The sequence below is a fragment of the Bactrocera oleae genome, chromosome 3 (assembly GCF_042242935.1).
Source record: "Bactrocera oleae isolate idBacOlea1 chromosome 3, idBacOlea1, whole genome shotgun sequence".
In the NCBI taxonomy this organism is placed as follows: domain Eukaryota; kingdom Metazoa; phylum Arthropoda; class Insecta; order Diptera; family Tephritidae; genus Bactrocera; species Bactrocera oleae.
In genome coordinates this window covers 24363921-24382266 of record NC_091537.1, presented here as the reverse complement: position 1 = coordinate 24382266, position 18346 = coordinate 24363921, and the positions used below count along the sequence as shown (strand labels likewise).

Here is an 18346-nt window from a genome sequence, read left to right as displayed (position 1 = left end):
ATAACAAAATAAAAAAAATGTGTAATTTAAATGTTATTTAATTATTCCTTATTAGTTGCACCCCTGCTTACTGATAATTAAAATCACTAAATATACATATTTATTGAATTGAAACAAGGAGTACCAGCAGTTTCAAACACTTTTATTTAAAATACTATTTATACTTAAATTCAGACTACATAGATACATAAAACTACTATAATCAATTATAAACTTTCGTAGCAATTCGTATTCATTTATCGATATTTTGGAGTAGATCTCCACGTTGCCGTATACGTTCGAGTAGTTCCTCTTTCCACCGCTCTTCCGGCACTCCGTTGGCCCATTCAGGTACTACAGCATTAGGAAGTGTTATATTTGCCATGACATTTAAAATCTAAAATTTATTTCAAATATATATTACTGTTTAACTTTTATGAATTTAAATTATTTACTTGTGTGGTTTTATTAGTATCTAATTCTAATTGTAATTCCTTGGGGCGTGGTTGGCTCCAAATTTGCCTTTCGATTTCAGCATCTGCACTCTCTACCTCTGGCAAATTATCATTGATACTACCATTTTCAACAGCACTCGCGTTATCAACATATTGCATTGTTTCTTCAGAGTCGTCATCTACAGAATCATTGTCATCCATTGCGACTTCGTTGAAATCGTTGATGTCGTTGCCCGTCGCCAATGGCTGGTATCCATTGTATGCATCCAGTGTGTTCATTTCATTGTCACTATCATCACTAGGCATTGGAGGATGCTGAACATTTGTCTGTATTGCATGTACGTCTTCCTCACCAGGGTCTCCAGGCAGTTCCGGTGCACCCATAGTTTATAAACGTTGGATATTTGTTTGTAAATTAATCAATTATCTGAGTTTGAACAGCTGAATATGGCATTAGAACCATCTATGAGTAGATATTTTTTGACATTTCTGTCACCTAGCGTTGCCGGCTGATTTTCCTTGGGATTTAACCATTTACTATTAATACGGTTACGGCTACGGTTTCTTTGGCGCCACGATCTGATCGTATGGACGGATGTTGTTGCAGTTGCACTCCAGTGCAGAGGAGCTCGACGCGCACGCATTACTTTTACAATTTTTGAACTTTAAATAGAAATATCTCGAAAATCAAAGGCGAGTATATGTGTATACATTTTTTAATCCTGAGGGCACCTCTATCGTCCATACTATCAGATCGCAGCGCTAAAGAAATCGTAATTTTGCCGTTATGAATAATGTCATTTAAGTTCTTTTAATAAGAATGGAACTCTATTATTAAAATTTCTAGAATTTCTCCTTCATTATCGTGCATGTACATTTATAAGCACTATAACTAAAATGAGAATTTAACTACCTTTAAAAAATGTTTAAAAGTAATATACGAAAATTAGTTAGTTTAATAGAAGAAAGGCTTAAATTTGAAAGCGAATCAAATAAAGAAACAGGCAAAAAAAAAGTTAGAAGGCAAGGAAAAGTTCTTTATGTAAGGGAGAAGAAGAATAAAGGGCAGATGGCTCAAAAGTGGTCGCTTGGTTTTAGGCGTTAGGCGACCTTTTAACCAATGAGTTATCTGCAATGATATGTAATAACAATTTTGGACCATATATATATTAATTTCTTCTTTAAAGATACTAGCACCGGTATTGTAGATGGATAGCGGATTATAATAGTCGTTGTGCTTGCGCTGAATTTTGAAACAGGATTGTTATTTGCGGAAAGCTACAGAAGCCAGTCTACTTGAAAACCCAGATAACAAACCCTGAGTTTACATTTTGGGAAGCTCTGTTCAAAGAATTTGACAACATTGCTCAAATTTTTGACATAGTAAAACGAAACATAAATAAATCACAGGACACATCATATAAGGTTGTGTCAATAACAGGGTTTCAAATAATGCATTAAAAAATAATTGAATTAAAATTTGAATTCAATTTTTATTTTATTTTGTCCTGCTTACCGGAATAACAATAAATAATATGAAATGTTAATCTCACATACCGGATAAAAAACGAGGTTTTCATTTTTTAATTCCGATGTTGTGAATAAAAATTAAATTTTCATTTCATTTAAAATTCAGTTTTTGATTAAAAAAATTCGCAACCCTAGTCGATACGGAGTGCACTTCCTCTTACGAAAGAAGTGTTTGTACCCATAATGTCGAAAAAAAAATGTTTTGTAAAAGCAAATATATCGTCAAAAATTCATAAATGTTTTTAAAAGCAATGTTTATATTTTCTCAGCATATTGCTACAGAGTAAAATAGTTTTGTTCCCCCAGCGGTTGTTTGCATCACCTTGAACTAATCGAGATATGGTTATGTACAATATATAAATGATCAGGATGACGAACAATTTTTTTTTTGTTATAGCCGCCGGCAGTGTTAAAATGTATGAAATCGGATTATAACTTCGCCCATACAACATATAACGATTGTGTTAAAAACTACTAAAAGTACGATAAATCAATAAATGATTGCGCCAGAGACATTAAATTTTACACCCGAAATAGTTTTAGAGGACTTAATAGGAATAAATCGAGCTACAATTGTTCAATCCCCCAGATACAGGAAATATGGACCACAGTGCGTCTGGCTAACTTTTACCGAAAATATCAGTCAACCTATGAGATATATTGGATCAATACTTCTCCTATAGGCCCAATAACCTAATATAAAGATTTACGAACTTTTGATTTTCTTTATACCGCATATATCGGTCAATATGTTAGTTATCTTAATGAAGTTGAGAGAGAGTGTTTTTCCATTAACAGTGTACCTAAGTGTGCCAAAGTGAATAAAATCGGGTGAAAACTTGCCTGAGCCTCCTCACTAAGTGTATAATATTGGATATTCTTTAGTTTAATGCCGAACAAATGTGAATTTAGTCTATGAATTACCCTAACTACCATATACTACATATAATGATTTTATTATATTTTATTCTAACAAACCGTATACGATTTTGAAAATCAATAATGTAATAGAGATAGCAAGACTTGGCAATTAATAAGACGACAGAAACATCTCATTCCAACATACATATCTATACCATATTTATGGTTCTTTTGAAATCTAATCACTAACATGATTAAGCTTTGGCGGCAGCGAATGCTCGATAATAGTCTGGAAATCCAACAACTTATCAGATACATCAACGGAATACTATTATGCAAAATTTTTTGCAGCTGCGTTGAGTTCATACTCTTTCTATTATGGAGCTGCCATAGAAATCAGAACGATTCGTTAATGTTACTCACTGCTTCGAATGTTCTCTTCATTCCACTATCAAGTATGATCAAGGAAGTGTTTATTTTGAATTCAATTTCTCCTTACTGCAATTTTCATCCAATTCTTAATGTAGGTAGGAAAAAGATCTAGAAGAAGACGACAATTTCCGACTGCAATTTTTAGCAGACCCGAGTTTTCATTTATATTTCCTTCGAATGTTAACGGAAGATTTTACGGATACGATAACACCGCGACAGAGTTCAATTTTTCATAAAAGTGTTAAAAAAATGTTCAACTGCTTATACGGCATACATTCTAGTGACCTTTAAAAACTGAGGGATTAGTTTGAATATACCATATACTAAATCGAGTCAGCTCGTCACGCTGATCAATGTATATATATATACCCTTTGTAGGGTCTACGACGTTTCCTTTTGGGTGTTACAAACTTCGTGGCAAACTAAATATTTAATTTATAGAAACTCTAAAATTCGCAAAATAATTTATTCTTACAATATTTATCTTTTAAAACATGACGGTAGCTCTGTTACATTTGACTGATATCTTTGTGTTCAAATTAAACAAAAGTGTTCATTTGTTGTCATAACAAATAAAAATAGGATCAAGAAAATAAAAAAAATCAATTCTACGAGTCATTTAGTAAACAATTATATTTAGGATATTTGCTGAAACTGTTTTGCTATAGTATTTAGAAGAAATGGGCCGAGGAAATATCTGCACAGCGGCAGAGCTTAAGCTTATAAAAAGTTTGCAAAATAACAGTTAAACTTAGCTGACCATTCGTCCCGGTTTGGCCGGGAGAGTCTGGATTCCGAGTTAAGGGTCCCGACCGTCCCGGGCTTAGAAATTAAAAAAAAGAATGAATTAAATAAAATTGTGTTGCTCTCTCACCTATTATGTATCGCAATTGAATCAGTGAATTATAATAAGGGTATACCGAAAGGGAAATTTCAAAAACTATAAAAATATCCCAAAAATTTGTTTTCACTGCTTTGAAACCACATAAAATGCGAATTGAGAGGACTGCCACGTGAAACGAAGTCTCAGGATGTCAATTAGATAGAGATTTTTATCAAGACGTGGCTACAGGATCAATCTCCGGATTTAAATCCTATATAAAACCTGTGGAAGATTGTAAAGGAAAAGTTGGGACCCATCAAACCACGAAATAGGGCGCTACCGTACTCACAAATAAAGGTTTTGCAAGAAATTCTAACTTATATATTATATATTCATTTTTAATAAAAATTTACGAGTTTTGGTCCCTTGATTCTATATTATTGTCAATTGAAGTTTCTGACAGTTTCTTTAAAAGTTGTCGATTGACAATACTTAAAATTTTATTAAGTTATTTTTGCTTTGAAATGTTTAAAATAAATTTTATTAACAATAAAAAATAGTTGTTTCCTTCTAAAAACTTTGGTAACTCTTTTTTTTGCAAATAGTTGTGAATAAACTTTTGATTCTATTTTATTTTCAGTAATTGTATATACATATGTATATCAAAATGATCAGGAAGATGAAACGAATTGATTCCCGTAGATTAGATAATGATTGAGGTATGCACCGCGACCTATGGTCTATTGTGCCCTCCCCTAAGTCACAGCGACTCATCTAGCCCTAGCATATTGATGAACTCCAATACACTGCTAGGTGCCAATGAGGCGATGCGATCCCTGTTTGGAAACATGGATCCCAGGGCCTTGACTCTACGTCTTCAGACTGATGTGCAGTCCATTAGTAGGTGTTCTGGGGTTTCCGACTCCATGTCGCAGAACCGGCAGTTTGCAGAGGAGACCAAGCCCATGTTAAATAAATGCTTGTTAAGCTTGCAATATCCGGTGTAGAACGCGACCAGAAGCCGAAATTTGTTCCTCGGGAGATTGATTACGGTTTTAAACTGTCTGAGGTTGTAAGCCCCCATTAGCAACTTGGCATGGCGCATGCCTTGGAGATGTTGCCAGTGTCTCTCCCTGCCTGCTCTTTCCTCTTTACGGAGCAGCTCCTTAATGGTATGTGGACCAACCGCTACGCACGGTTCTGGTCCTACCATGTTTGTAGAGGCTGCAGAGCGGGCCAACTCGTCAGCAAGTTTATTTCCTGCTATACCCCTGTGACCAGGCACCCAGATGAGGTGCACTCTGTTGAGACTTGATAGGCTGTTCAGCCGTTCTATACACTCCTGCACTAGTAGAGATTTGACCTCAAAAGCCGAGATCGCTTTTAGTGCTGCCTGACTATCGCTGAATATGGCGATGATCTTATTGCGGTAGTCGCGTTGGAGGTTTATTTCTACACACCGACTTATAGCATATACCTCCGCCTGGAATGTGCTAGAAAACTTCCCATGGGGATGGAGAGCTCGGTGCGTGGTCCTGCGACCCCTGCGCCAATCCCCTCCGCCGTTTCCGAGCCGTCGGTGTACCACTTGATAGTACTGTTTCTTAGTAGTATGTCCAGCGTGGAATCGTTCCATTCTGCCTTACTGCTAAGGGTAACCCTGAACTTCCTAGTGAAGCTTACTGTTTTGTAATGCTGTCCCTTGGAAGAAGGGCCAGTGGCATTGCGTCACTTAGAGCCTTCATCTGCTGGGACGAGATTACCTTCCCTTTGCCAAACCCTTCTGCTGACATTTGAAGCAAGGTCTGTTAAGCCGTCCGCTCGATCACTATATGTAGCGGTGTTAGCTCCAGCATTACTTCCAGTGCTGCGATCGGACAGAGGTGCTAGGCAGCACTTCTCACATTGGTTCAGAGATGCCGAGAATGCCTTGCGACCTAAGCCCCTGCCCAACGTCAAGGTGCCTGCCATTCGCAGGAGGGATTCCCGTATGTTTGTCTTTTCGTCCAAGCGGCAGCTTAAGTAAAATTTTGTATAGTTTAATGAAAGTTGGTGTACCTTTTCCTTGGCACTCTGAGTTTGTAATGGTTTGTAATGATTAATTTGCGAAATTTGACTATTGGCACGCCTAGAAAATGCTGTTAAACGATGTCAAAAAATGGTCGAAATGAAGTTTTATCTATTCCAAACCTAAGATACCGGATATGATGACCATTTTGTCTGTGGTTGGTTTTATACCGAAAAACTTAGCTATCTCACAAGTTCATCTTAATGGACCTTAGTAAGAACATTTTCCCGCTCATAATGTGGCAAGATATTTAAAATAGCTATACTCGGTTTTGTCTTCCCCCGGTTTTGGGATCCCTGGGATTGTACAATATATGATTCACAATATCGTCTGATGTGAAGTTTTGAATTCATACGCTGACGCTGGAAATTGCTCATAATAACATTAAACATTAAAAGGTTTGCATTTCGCTAGCTTACTTTATTGAATTATTAAATGTGATCTTACTTTGCAGACTATCACAACTTCCTTCACTATTCAATCAATAATGTAAACCAACAACAATAATATAACTTAGAAAATATATCGACAGCTTTTAACAGTTTTTATTTCCTATAAATTTGTAACTTTAATTATTGTAAAATGAATAAAATACAACAAGCAGACCAAGTTCATACCATCAAAACTCACAGAGACGAAGATGAGAGAACGAAGTCAGTTACTAGCCAGAGCCCGAAGGTCACATCTAATTTACATATTTATTATATTAACTTAAAAAGAGGTTTTTAATTTCACTTTAGAGATTAACTGATGACACGCCAAAAAACCATAAGCAGCGGGTATTTGCGTGGTTAGAACTGATAGAAATTACTAATTTCAACGCCAATGAAAAAGGCACATATATGGAATTAACGCATTCCCGTGCCGAATTTTTTAACTCACCTAAGGAGCCTGAACATATGTTCAATCAACTTTTAACAGGAGAGGAAAAATGCGTTTATGCTATAATTATTGAACAAGATGACATGGAAGCTGCAAACTATTTCGCTGCAGAGCAAATATGTGTGTTAGTAAAACGTCACATGGCATCAAATAAGAGACACTCCATGGACGAAAACCGCTATAAATCTGAACGGGAAAGGCAAGCGGAATTCGGTTACGACATCGAATCCAAGTACAAAATCGACATTAAAGAGAATAACTATATAGCAAAGGGATATATCGATATCCTTCAACTATTCTCCGATGAAAGTATATCACTTCAAATGGTTGTATTCCTATACTCTCCCAACTGGGCAAGTGGTGGAGGGGCTGTAAAGACTATATGGAGTATTTATACCAAATCGCCACTTATGAAAATCTTGCGTATTACCAATCTGGCATTTCTTAGCTTAGAATCTTTATTTAATTTGAATGAGGAGTTGTTGGATATGGCGGATGAAATGTGTGTGGATATACTTTTTCAAGCCAAATTCGAAAATGAAATTTTGTCATTTGACGAATTTAAGATTTGCACTTTTAAAGTGTTTCGAAAGAATATAATTAAAGCTCAGAGCGTTTATTTCTGTTGGGAAAATTTGCGCAATCCTAATCAACGATGTTCACCAGACGTGAGAACCGGATGCACGAATAAACCGCAAAATTTTCTAAGGAATCTATTTTGCACTGAAGGCAGAGAATTTAATTTCCATTTGATTAATATTTTCCACGAGTACGCCTTAACATCGAATTCGACTGTTCGATTTGTACTCACCGATGCGTTGACTGAAAAGCTCGAGCAAGTTATTGGAAGCGATGAACAATGTTTAGTTGTAAAAGTTTATAACGTCAAGCAACCCGAAAATATACTGCTTCAAGGAGCCCTAGAAGCACACATTTTTCTTTATCCTAATGGTAAGTCTTCTTCACCAAAAACAGATGTATCGGCCCAGAAGAAGAAGGTTTTTGCCTCTTTGGTATTAAACAAACGACGAACGAATAACTTTTAAATTGTCGAATTCTTAAGCCAACATCATTCTCTATTTGTGTCACTGTACGACTGATAAAATCGCAGAATGCTTTAGAAATAATATTATATATACTTGTATTACATTTGGTGCAAGAATGTTTTATTTTAAATAATCGAAGGTCGAGAGAAACGGATTTAAAATTCTACACAAATTACAAGTGATATTTTATTAATTTAATTTATTTATTTCTTCCAGTTAAATATAGACCATTATATAATTTAATGCCATATATGGCCGGTGTGTCTACTCTATAGGTTTAGTTTCCTTACTTACGGCTTACTTCCTTTTTGTTCACAGTGAATGCTTGCCGGTTTGCCGTCGTATTGGATGACCCGGCCATGAATGTAAAGTACAACGTTGATCATAAAACAGCGTTTGCCACATTAAATATTAGTTTTTATTCTCCCATAACGGAAAGTAGAAGCGGGCGATCTATTATAACCAAAAATATTGATAATATTGCACCCGCCGATGAAGATAAATATGTATGTAATTCACTGCTGAAGGATAATCGAAGTCTCTTTTATAAACGGGAGGAGGCTTACAGAAAATTTAATCAAGAAATTAAATCCATAGCAATGAATATATTAAAAAATAATATAACTGATTTTAACGACAGTAAATCATACGTGTGCTGTGAACTGAAAATATTGTCTTGGAAAATTACAGATCTTATAGCTTATGATTTTAATGTACGTGTTCCGACAGAAACTAGTATCGAATTTACGGTAAGCATGAATAAAGAAACTACCTTACACCATGTTCACATTATATACTCGTATGAAATTACACCCCATTCTTTTGTTTTTTCTTTTCATACATCATAAGCAAACTCCCCCTTACGTTATCCCGACAATTTTTTCATTTTCATTATTGCTGCAAAATTGCTTTAATTATTACTTTTCGCATCTAGCCTTATTCAAATGGCTCCAAACGGTTTTTGTACAATGTTTAAGTCCTGGACAATCGTAATCGATATTTGGACTCGGCGATTTCCATTATTTGATCGATTTTTTCAATAATTGGTCTTCCAGAGCGTGGTGCATCTTTGACATCGAAATTACCGGAAAAGAATCGACGAAACAAAAATTGCGCAGATTGGCTGTTACTGTATCAGATTCACATTTTCAGCCACCTGGCTTGCGTTCCTCATCGAAGCAAAACTGTATTAGGTGTAGCAAAAAGCTATAGTGTCCATCTTCGACGCGCGCTCAAACAAAAGTGAATCAACCAATCAAAACTGTCAGAAAAGATTAGTAGGAAATGTCATCTTTCTAACCGAACCCGATCAGATTTATATAACTCCAGATACAGATAAATAACGCCATCTATTCAAAAAAATTTTGGATTTCTTTTTACTACACCAAATGTGTGCAAGGTCTAGACCAACTCCAATCATATTCAGTGGTTTGTTAGAAAGCGAAAATTATTATGTGGAGTATAATATAATATAAGTTCACATATTTTCGGCATTAAACTATAGGTAGTATATCCAGTTCAGCTCAGTTAATTTTGCTAAGATATCTTACATATTGACCGATGTATACGGTATAAGGCTAATCGGAAGTTGGAAATTCCTTTTAGGTATATGGGAGAAATGTGTAGTATTGACACGATTTTATCTTTTTTTGGCATTAATACTTATTATTAACAGAAACAGATGCCCTCTGAGTTTCATTAAGATACCTAACATACCGTCAGCAATATATAAGGATTTCAATTCGTCTCATCATGCTGATCATGTATATATACATACATATATTTAACCCTATATTTATCTCGAATAGTTTAAGGTGAAACAAACAACCGTTGGGTGAAAAAAACTATTATAATATGTAGCAACATGTTGTAAAAGTATAAAATGTTGCGAAACAATTCAAATTACACAACGATAGGATTTCCCAATTCCATTCTGTACTAATGAAAATCATTCTACATTGTATTTGGGAGCTGGGGTAATTCCTGGATCGATATCGCACATTTTCGGCATTAAATACAATATACCCAATATTATGCTTTCACTTAATTTTACTAAGATATCTTACATGTTGACCGATACTCGTATATGCGTATGGTATAAAGCCAACCGAAAGTGTAAAATTTATACATAATTCTTACACATTTTCTTATATAAGCTATTTGGGGGCTAGGTGATATTGTGACCCGATTTTATCCAGTTTTGGTATTACGACATATTGTTACCAGAAAGAGATACTCTCTGAATTTCATTAAAGAACACATGGGGACAAGGTACATTATTGCCCTGATTTCATCCATTTTAGGCAAGAGAATAAACTAAGAGAACAAAGAGATTATTTCTGAATTTCATTAAGATTCCTTACATATTGACCAATAAATGCGGTTTAAAGTCAACCGAAAGTTCGAAAATATTTATATGTATTACGTATAGGGGGTAAGCCAAGGATTGACCCGATTTGATCCATTTTTGACACAAGGGCATGCTGTCCTGTCACCATAAAAATAATCTCCCCGAATTTCAATACTAGACCTCACAGGATGACCGATGTGTTCAGTAAAAAATTAGCCATATGCACTGAAGTCCACATGATTGGTATCTTGGTCTTTGAAAATTTATAGTCCGATTTCGACAATTTTTGGGAGTAAGATGAAATACCTTGAGGACACTATTTGGGCAAAGATTTATTCTGACAATTTCATTGATGTTTGAAGTGTATGCCGAAAAGTGAAAGAATCAGATGGAATTTAAATGATTGTTTTATGGGAAGTAGTCGTGGTTGTCATATAATTTCGGCCATTTTCACAGTGTACAAGTATGATAGCAATGTGTGTACTACCTCACACACCCAATTTGGTGTGAAATTGGTCAAGTAGTTCTTGTGATATAGGATTTTACGTAAAAGTGTTTTTAACATAGCCGTTGTATATGGGGTAAGCGTAAATGTTATCTGATTTTATCCATTTTCACAATGTATGAAGATGTGCTAAAAAATCTTTTGCTCAGCTAAAGTGGTTGACTTAGCTTTAACGGTTTGGAAGATATATATGTAACCATTTACGGGGAAGGGGCACGCCCACTTTAAAATTTTTTTAAACCCAATAGTTTTGCTCGCTACTGCGATCCCCTGTCCAAAATTAAATTTTTGTATCTTAATTTAGTGCTTAATTATGGCATTTTGTGGCGGTGGTCCGATTACACCCATCTGCAATACCAACCTCCCTTGTGTGCCAAGGAACATATGTGGCAAGTTTCATCAAGATATCTTAAGACGTTATATAGTTAGAAGCCCGAAAAGAGTGAATTTTCTAGAAATTTTTCTGAGAAAACTTTCAAATTTATTGATCCAAAAAATTATACACATTTATGGTATCTTTTAACTATATTTTAAGACTTAGTACTAGTAAAAATATTTATTTGGAAAAGAGCTACAGCTGATCTCAGGAAGCTCCTCTCAGAAAAGACGTTTTGTGGTGACCAATATACCTCTGAACTGGATCATCGGAAATTAAAAAACCAAACAGATTTCGTTAAGTTTTACTCAATCTGAAGCGAAACTTTTTAATCCCTGATTCTGTGGCACTGAACCCAAAAGTTATGTAACTACCCTGCAAGCCATTTACCGGTTATTTACCCAACAGCGCTACCAGAGCTTTCTGTTAAAATTTCTATGAGTTCCTTAAGGCCTTTTTATCCATATATTATTTAAGTTGAAACATAACAAGAGCTCTAATCGTAGACTTTTTTCGCATAATTACAGAATTTAATGACGCTTGTTTATGAGGAGTTAACACAACGCGTTTATAATGTTTTGAAATCGTTTGATAATAAAGCTATGTTAATCGACCAAGGCACAATTAAGGAAGATACAAAACTTCAAAGGAGAATGAGTTATATAAAACTACTCAATGAGTCAGGGGACAAAAAACTTGCCGATTTTCTCTTGGAAAAGGTAAATAATATCTATTTGTATGTATATAAAAAATATGATACGATATACAATATAATATTAATGTTTCTTATGATTCCAAGTGTTCACCTTTTTATTAAAAAACCTTTATAAGGTGAGGTAAACATGAAGGTATTGCACTTTAATTTCATGTAATAAAGAAATCTGCTATGCAAGTCCCATAATTTTTTTCCAATAGTAACTCTTAATACATTTCATATACCGATAAAAAAGAGACATGTTTTTAAAAATTCTCGCTAGAGTCGGTTTTTAAGTGATTTCTCAATACAGTACCTAGCGAGTTCATCATCATCTCAAACATTCCTAATGGAAAAAATGGAGTGGACGCTGAAAGCCGAGCCGAGCGCACAGCTGATTTCGATCAGTACTGATCGATTTTGAGTACCGCAGAGTGGGTGCGAGATTCTGTTCTGTTCTGTTTCTTGTTCGTTACACTTTCTTTTAACCGCAAAGGATTTAGTTCGAATATCATTTTATTTAAAACAAAAAATGTAATTAATTAATAAATCTTTTGTGAGAAAAAGAAATAAAATAGGGCGTAAAAAATACGGGTATTTAATACTTCCCGATAGATTAGCAAATTCCGTCATAAATTTGGCCTTGAGAATATTAATAGCGGGTATTTAATAAATTCTGATAGATAAGGGAATTCTGTCATAAGTTTTCTCTTACATATATTAATAGCGGGTATTCTAAATATTGTTCTACCACATTCATGGTAATTCCTTGCAAGCAAAATATGAGACCACCATACCAACATACACATGAACTATGCAACACTCGAGTCGGCGCTAAAAAACGGCTTCAGTCAGCTTCCACTCTGCACTGCCTGCGCGATTTCGTATAAAAATGTACGCAAACAGTTTTGAAGTTGATTTCTCGCATTCGTCAGCTTTGCGCTCGGCTCAGCTTTCAGCGTCCACTCTGCAGGCACCCAAGGCACATGTCTATATGTACTCTTGTTTTTCGAGCGGTATTTGAAGAAGTTTAGCATTTTAGCTTCAATGACGCGACTTGTTCAAATCGCAGTCCGTTTACCAGTATCATAAAACAAATTTTTATTACATTAAGGCGTATACACAAATCTCTATTTATCGATATCAGGACAATGGTCCGTAAATAAGTTTATCGATTGCTCGAAGATCATGAAACCACTCATGAGTTGCACGGTATGTATGTGTGTGTTAGTTTCCGCTCTATTTTTTGCAATGTATTGGTTTGGTAGCTGTGACTCGCTGGGTTATTCGAAATAGGCTGAAAGTCATTCATTTTCAACACTCTTGTCGTTGCTCCCAAGACCACGACTTTACTTTATTATTATTATTATTATTTTAAAGCTTCTAACTTTTTTGTAGTTCTCACAAATATATGCCAATAATTCTACTTGGCACTTTTGCAATTTTCTTTACGACATTGAAACCCTTAAGTTCGACTCAGCGCTCGAGTACGCAAAGAATCCAGTGAGAGAGGTACCTCAGCGTGCGGCCTATTATACGTAAGTATTACAAGTACTATTCATATAGGTATATATGTTATACACGAGTATATTATATACAAGTTCATATAAATAATTAATTTACGAATTTTAATTATTCTCGTTTTGAAAACTTAGCGAAATGGCCGTAATTTACCTCAACTACATGAAGTTGAAGAGAAATGAAAAGAGTTTTAATGAAGCTTTGTCTTATCTGATCGAAATGCTCAATGAATTTTCGACAAAATATCCGCTCGAATTGGAGACATGGATACTATTGCATTGTATATATAAGCAATGCGGTTATTTTCCTGGTATTGACTTTACTCGTCTGAAGTATGAAAATCTCATCGGCCAACATTATTGGGACTTTCCAAACATACCATATAGTCGTTTCTCGATTTATAACGACGTCTATGTACAATTTTACACAAAAAAGGGCCAATTATTATTTATAATCGTAAAACATTTCCTATGGTTAGGCACTTATTTATTTGCCGACATCGTTTTTGATGCGATCTCATACGAATGCACTCTTGTTGAGAAATATATGTTTAAAAGCACGATTAAAATACTAACAGATGATTTGAAAGAGGACTATACTATGCAGAGTTTTGATGACGATAAATCTATGGTGAGTTCGCTTAATTTTGGTAGTTGATTTATCAAAAGCATTTGAATCCTTAATCTAATGTAATTGTTTTTGTGAAGTAAAATGTGGGTAATTTTATTAAACAATCTTTCTGGGTTTATCGTTTACAGAAGGCTCTGGTTGCATTCACAAATGGCAATATCGAGTATTATCGTGGTGAAATTAGCAAGGCATTAAAGTATTATCACCGAATTTTGGATAGTAAGGATAATGATAATCAATGCCTGAAACTTGGACTACTGCGTTACGCCAATTTTCGTTATAATGAGCGTAAACTTTTGGATGCCATAAAAGCCTATGAAAAATACCTATTTTTCGGTACAGGTGCCTTCGTGGCATATTATGGACTGGGTAAAGCGATGTACAAGGTAAACGGTTCACCAAACGGGTTTAGAATTGTGTATTTATTTATTTTTTGCACATAGTTAAATCGTTTGCCAGAAGCGGAAGGACATTTTGCTAACGCTACAAACTACCCACTACATATACCGGATATTTGGGCTTATTTAGCTTTGATCAATTTAAGATTAGGAAGGATAGAAAATGCTTTAAAACTATGGAAATATGCACATGTGGTGAGTGTACTGTAAAAATATTTCTACAAAATTGCTTAGTTAGAGACACTTCATATAAAGATATGTAAATGTGTGGTCGGTAGCGCTAAATAACTTCAATGATTTTCGGTACGACCAACTTAACTCGCCTAAAACAACAATTAGCAAGATGATGGGCCTCTAGCCCATGTAAGCGTTTTTGAAGAAAGAAGGAGCTGAAGTAAAACGTATTAAGAAGCCCCTATCTTAGTCGAAATACTGGAGAATTTATTGGAAAGGTTCCAAATTTCAAAATTTTCTAAAAAATAATACTGTTTTAATGCTCCCAACTTATGTTAAACAAGGAAAAAATTTTGCATTTTTTAATAGTTTAAACAAAAAGGTTTATCATTTAATAATATTTACGTACATCTCCATACATTTTAACTATTAATTTAAAAAGTTTACAAAGAGCCCTAAAATAAAAACTGGGACTATCCGTATATATGAATATGTATGAATATTCCGTTTATAATATTCCCGATTCTTGAAAATGTTGGATGAAATCTTAACCGCACCTAAAACGTTTATTTTAATAAAAAACATTATCTTAAGTTTATCTTAAAAATGGGCTTAAAAACTTCCTCTTTGGCCATATTTCCCTCAAATGATGCAAATAGAAAACTCTGCTCTTTATTTGAGAAACTTTCATTGAAAGTGATAATGATAGTGGATTAGGTGCCAGTATAATTTGTAGGCGTTTAACTTTTTCCTTTGAAGACTACATCGATCGGCCCAGCCAAGTGCCCCGGTTGTAATCTTTGATTCAGAATCATAATTCAGCGAGGTTCAGATATTTTAACTCAAATATTAACAAAGCTAATATTTTGTACCTTTATATACTTTAGTGACATTCTTCGCTGAAAAGTACAGAATTTTTACTTCAACCCTTTTTTTTTTGTACCCTTCAGTGTTTTTGGTAATAAATATAATTAATTTTCGCTTATTGATATATATTTCGGGTAATATATAAATATTTTGTGCAATCGGTTAGAAGAGAGAAAAGAAGAAATAAAATCAAAAATAACTTAAATTGCATAATATTTAATGTTTGGAGGCATTACACTAATTAATTTATTTAAAAGGCGAGGACGTTTTTTGAATATGACGTTGAATTGACTAATGGCATCAGTGGGGAGAACATTTTTTACTTACATGTCAGGCGCCACGTTAGCTACCCGAATAAATATTCTGTTCCAGATAACCCAAATCGCAGCAGTATTTGCCATGAAGTACGAGTATCAATGGTTATCTCGTATGTGAACATTCTTTTGAGATATGTGCACAGGTAAAGTCACTTGGGTTCAAACCCAAAGAATACGGTTCATGGCACATTACATTTTGTCTCGAGGAAATAATACTTTCTTCCTTTTTAAATAGACCCATTTGTCATACAGTATGACAACTGTCACATATGTATGTATATAGATGACATAAACTAGCCACCAACGTTATAAGAATAGACCTCGCTATAATCTATCATGTGAAGTGACTAAAAGTCTCACTTTGACTTTTTTAATAATACTAGAAGAACTCTTTACAAAAATTATTCTCATTTATACCTACAATCTGTGTAAGTTTTTCTAAGTTTATTTATTTTCTTCCTAGAATGAAAACAATACTATTTCCAAGGAAATTCTAACGGAATTGGAAGCATTGGATCATAAAATGTTGGACTTATTTATTTGATATTTTCTACATTCTACACATAATAAATACTTAGTTACAAATGCATGCTTTTTAGCGCTCTTGCTCTTCAAAATGTATTTTGAAACGTTATTATGTGTTATGTAAAATCACAACGCATTCAAATAATCCCATTAAATGACGTTAAAAAATATATGTATGTAGTTAATTTTAGCTGTTGCTTTGGAAGGAAGGCTGAGATTATGATTCAATTATGTAAGGTTGTGTTACTACGGAGCGTGGTTTTTCTTACGAAAAAAAATGTAATCCATAATGTCAAAAAAAATTGTTTTTTGTTTTTCTCATGAATTTTCTGTTTACATTTTGATGATTTTGTGAAATTTACAATCTATTCGCCTTCAGTTATCACTCAAAAAACACATTTTCATTGGTTTTATCCTTTGAAATTTTTATTTTTGAATCATAAAAATAAAACAAAGCAAAACGGCTGATTTTGACATTATGAATTAAAACACTTTTGACAAATTGTTGTTTTTGGGCTATCGACACAACCTTATATAGGTACATAATTGAATCATGCTGAGATCCACAACAAATGAAAGAGGATTGTTGTGATATTGCTTTGATGAAGAAACTATTTTATGTTTGGTGAAAATAGCAGAGAACTTTTTTATTTCATTTAGATTTAACAAGCATATTAAGCAGCTATCAAAATTAATATATGAGAAGTTTTAATGTCTATAATTTTAGATTATTCGGCCCTATTCTCGTTGTTGTTGTCGTTTAATTTTTTGTTTCCAAGTTGCCGTCGATATCGTCGTTTCGTTTCTAAATTCGTATTCTTCAAGTTTATCGTTAAAAGTTATCGAAATTTTAAATTAAAATTAAAAATATTTCAACCATTTTGTAAATTTAAGTACAATAAGACAAAAAGCAATAATAATAACTCCTCTTCCTGTTGCTCTAGCTTCGGATTTGTTTTGTACCATTTGTATACTAATGCAACATGTTGCTACAGAGTATAATAGTTTTGTTATTATTAGAAAGATATAGGTTTATTTATATATAAATTATCAGGATGTTGAGATGAGTTGAAATCTGAGTGACGGTCTGTCTGTGCAAGCGATAATTTGAGTAAACATTAAGATAATGAAACATGGTACAGGTGTTCCTTTGCAAAAAAGTGAAGACGAGTTAGTAAGACCTAAGCACTAAATTAAGATATAAACCTGTAATTTGGTACAGGGGATTGTAGTAGTAAAGGGCACCTGTGGTCCAAAAAGTAAAAAGAAATGGGCGAGACCCCGCCATCTAATAGGTTTAATGTACATATCTTCTAAAAAACTAAAGCTACAATAATCAAACTCGCTTAGGATAAATCACATAAGAATCACTACCGACAGTGGTAAAATGGATGAAATCGGGTTATAACCCCGTCCTCTGCCTATATAACAGTTTTGTTAAAAAATACTAATATCGCGATAAATAAATAATCAAATGCCCCAGAGACATTAAATCCTACACCTAAGATAATAAAAGAGGGCTTTATGGGAGCCGGTGTCAAAATTGGACGATGAGCGGGACATTGCCCACATTTAGGGGAAATCACATATCTCCGGATCTACTTGACCAAATTTGGTACATGTCTTGACGATTCTATATTACGTTGTGAAAATGGGCGCAATTTAACTACAAAAACACGTACCTCCCATATACCGCAATTTTAAATTCCATCTGATTTTTTCACTTTCTTGTATTCAAATAGAGCACCAATGAATATATTCGGATAAAACGTTTCACAAATAGTGCCTTTGAGGCCCCAATGCGTATGACTGACTTGTTTTTCTGACTTGTTTTCTTTATTTTGAATTTGAAGTCCTTTCATACTTTAAATATATATGTACATATATAAATGTTAAACACCTTCATAGATATA

The 18346-nt window shown here is 34.3% G+C and overlaps 2 protein-coding genes across 2 annotated transcripts; one reads left to right on the top strand and one right to left on the bottom strand.

Moving 5' to 3' along the window:
* Window positions 1–93: 93 nt before the first annotated feature.
* On the bottom strand, window positions 94–899 carry LOC106618431 (uncharacterized). The gene is made up of 2 exons (XM_014236184.3): window positions 435–899; window positions 94–376 (listed from the first exon to the last, which is right to left on the bottom strand). The coding sequence occupies exons 1-2, from the start codon at window positions 816–818 to the stop codon at window positions 233–235; spliced, it is 528 nt and encodes a 175-aa protein (XP_014091659.2). The 5' UTR covers window positions 819–899; the 3' UTR covers window positions 94–232.
* A 5750-nt stretch (window positions 900–6649) lies between these two features.
* LOC106618424 (uncharacterized) lies at window positions 6650–16601 on the top strand. Its single transcript, XM_036373588.2, has 9 exons — window positions 6650–6826; window positions 6889–7981; window positions 8395–8825; window positions 11835–12026; window positions 13400–13539; window positions 13657–14152; window positions 14281–14538; window positions 14596–14745; window positions 16372–16601. Exons 1-9 carry the CDS (start codon window positions 6731–6733, stop codon window positions 16450–16452), a joined length of 2937 nt encoding a protein of 978 aa, XP_036229481.2. The 5' UTR covers window positions 6650–6730; the 3' UTR covers window positions 16453–16601.
* Window positions 16602–18346: the final 1745 nt, after the last annotated feature.

What these genes read in the sequence shown, in the direction of transcription:
- LOC106618424 (XM_036373588.2), top strand. Translation starts at nt 6,731, where the DNA reads ATGAATAAAATACAACAAGCAGACCAAGTTCATACCATCAAAACTCAC. An exon ending in CAGCGTGCGGCCTATTATAC is followed by an intron (nt 13,540 to 13,656) that starts GTAAGTATTACA and finishes TTGAAAACTTAG; the next exon opens with CGAAATGGCCGTAATTTACC. An exon ending in TGGGTAAAGCGATGTACAAG is followed by an intron (nt 14,539 to 14,595) that starts GTAAACGGTTCA and finishes TTTTGCACATAG; the next exon opens with TTAAATCGTTTGCCAGAAGC.
- LOC106618431 (XM_014236184.3), bottom strand. Translation starts at nt 818, where the DNA reads ATGGGTGCACCGGAACTGCCTGGAGACCCTGGTGAGGAAGACGTACAT. An exon ending in ATACTAATAAAACCACACAA is followed by an intron (nt 377 to 434) that starts GTAAATAATTTA and finishes AATAAATTTTAG; the next exon opens with ATTTTAAATGTCATGGCAAA.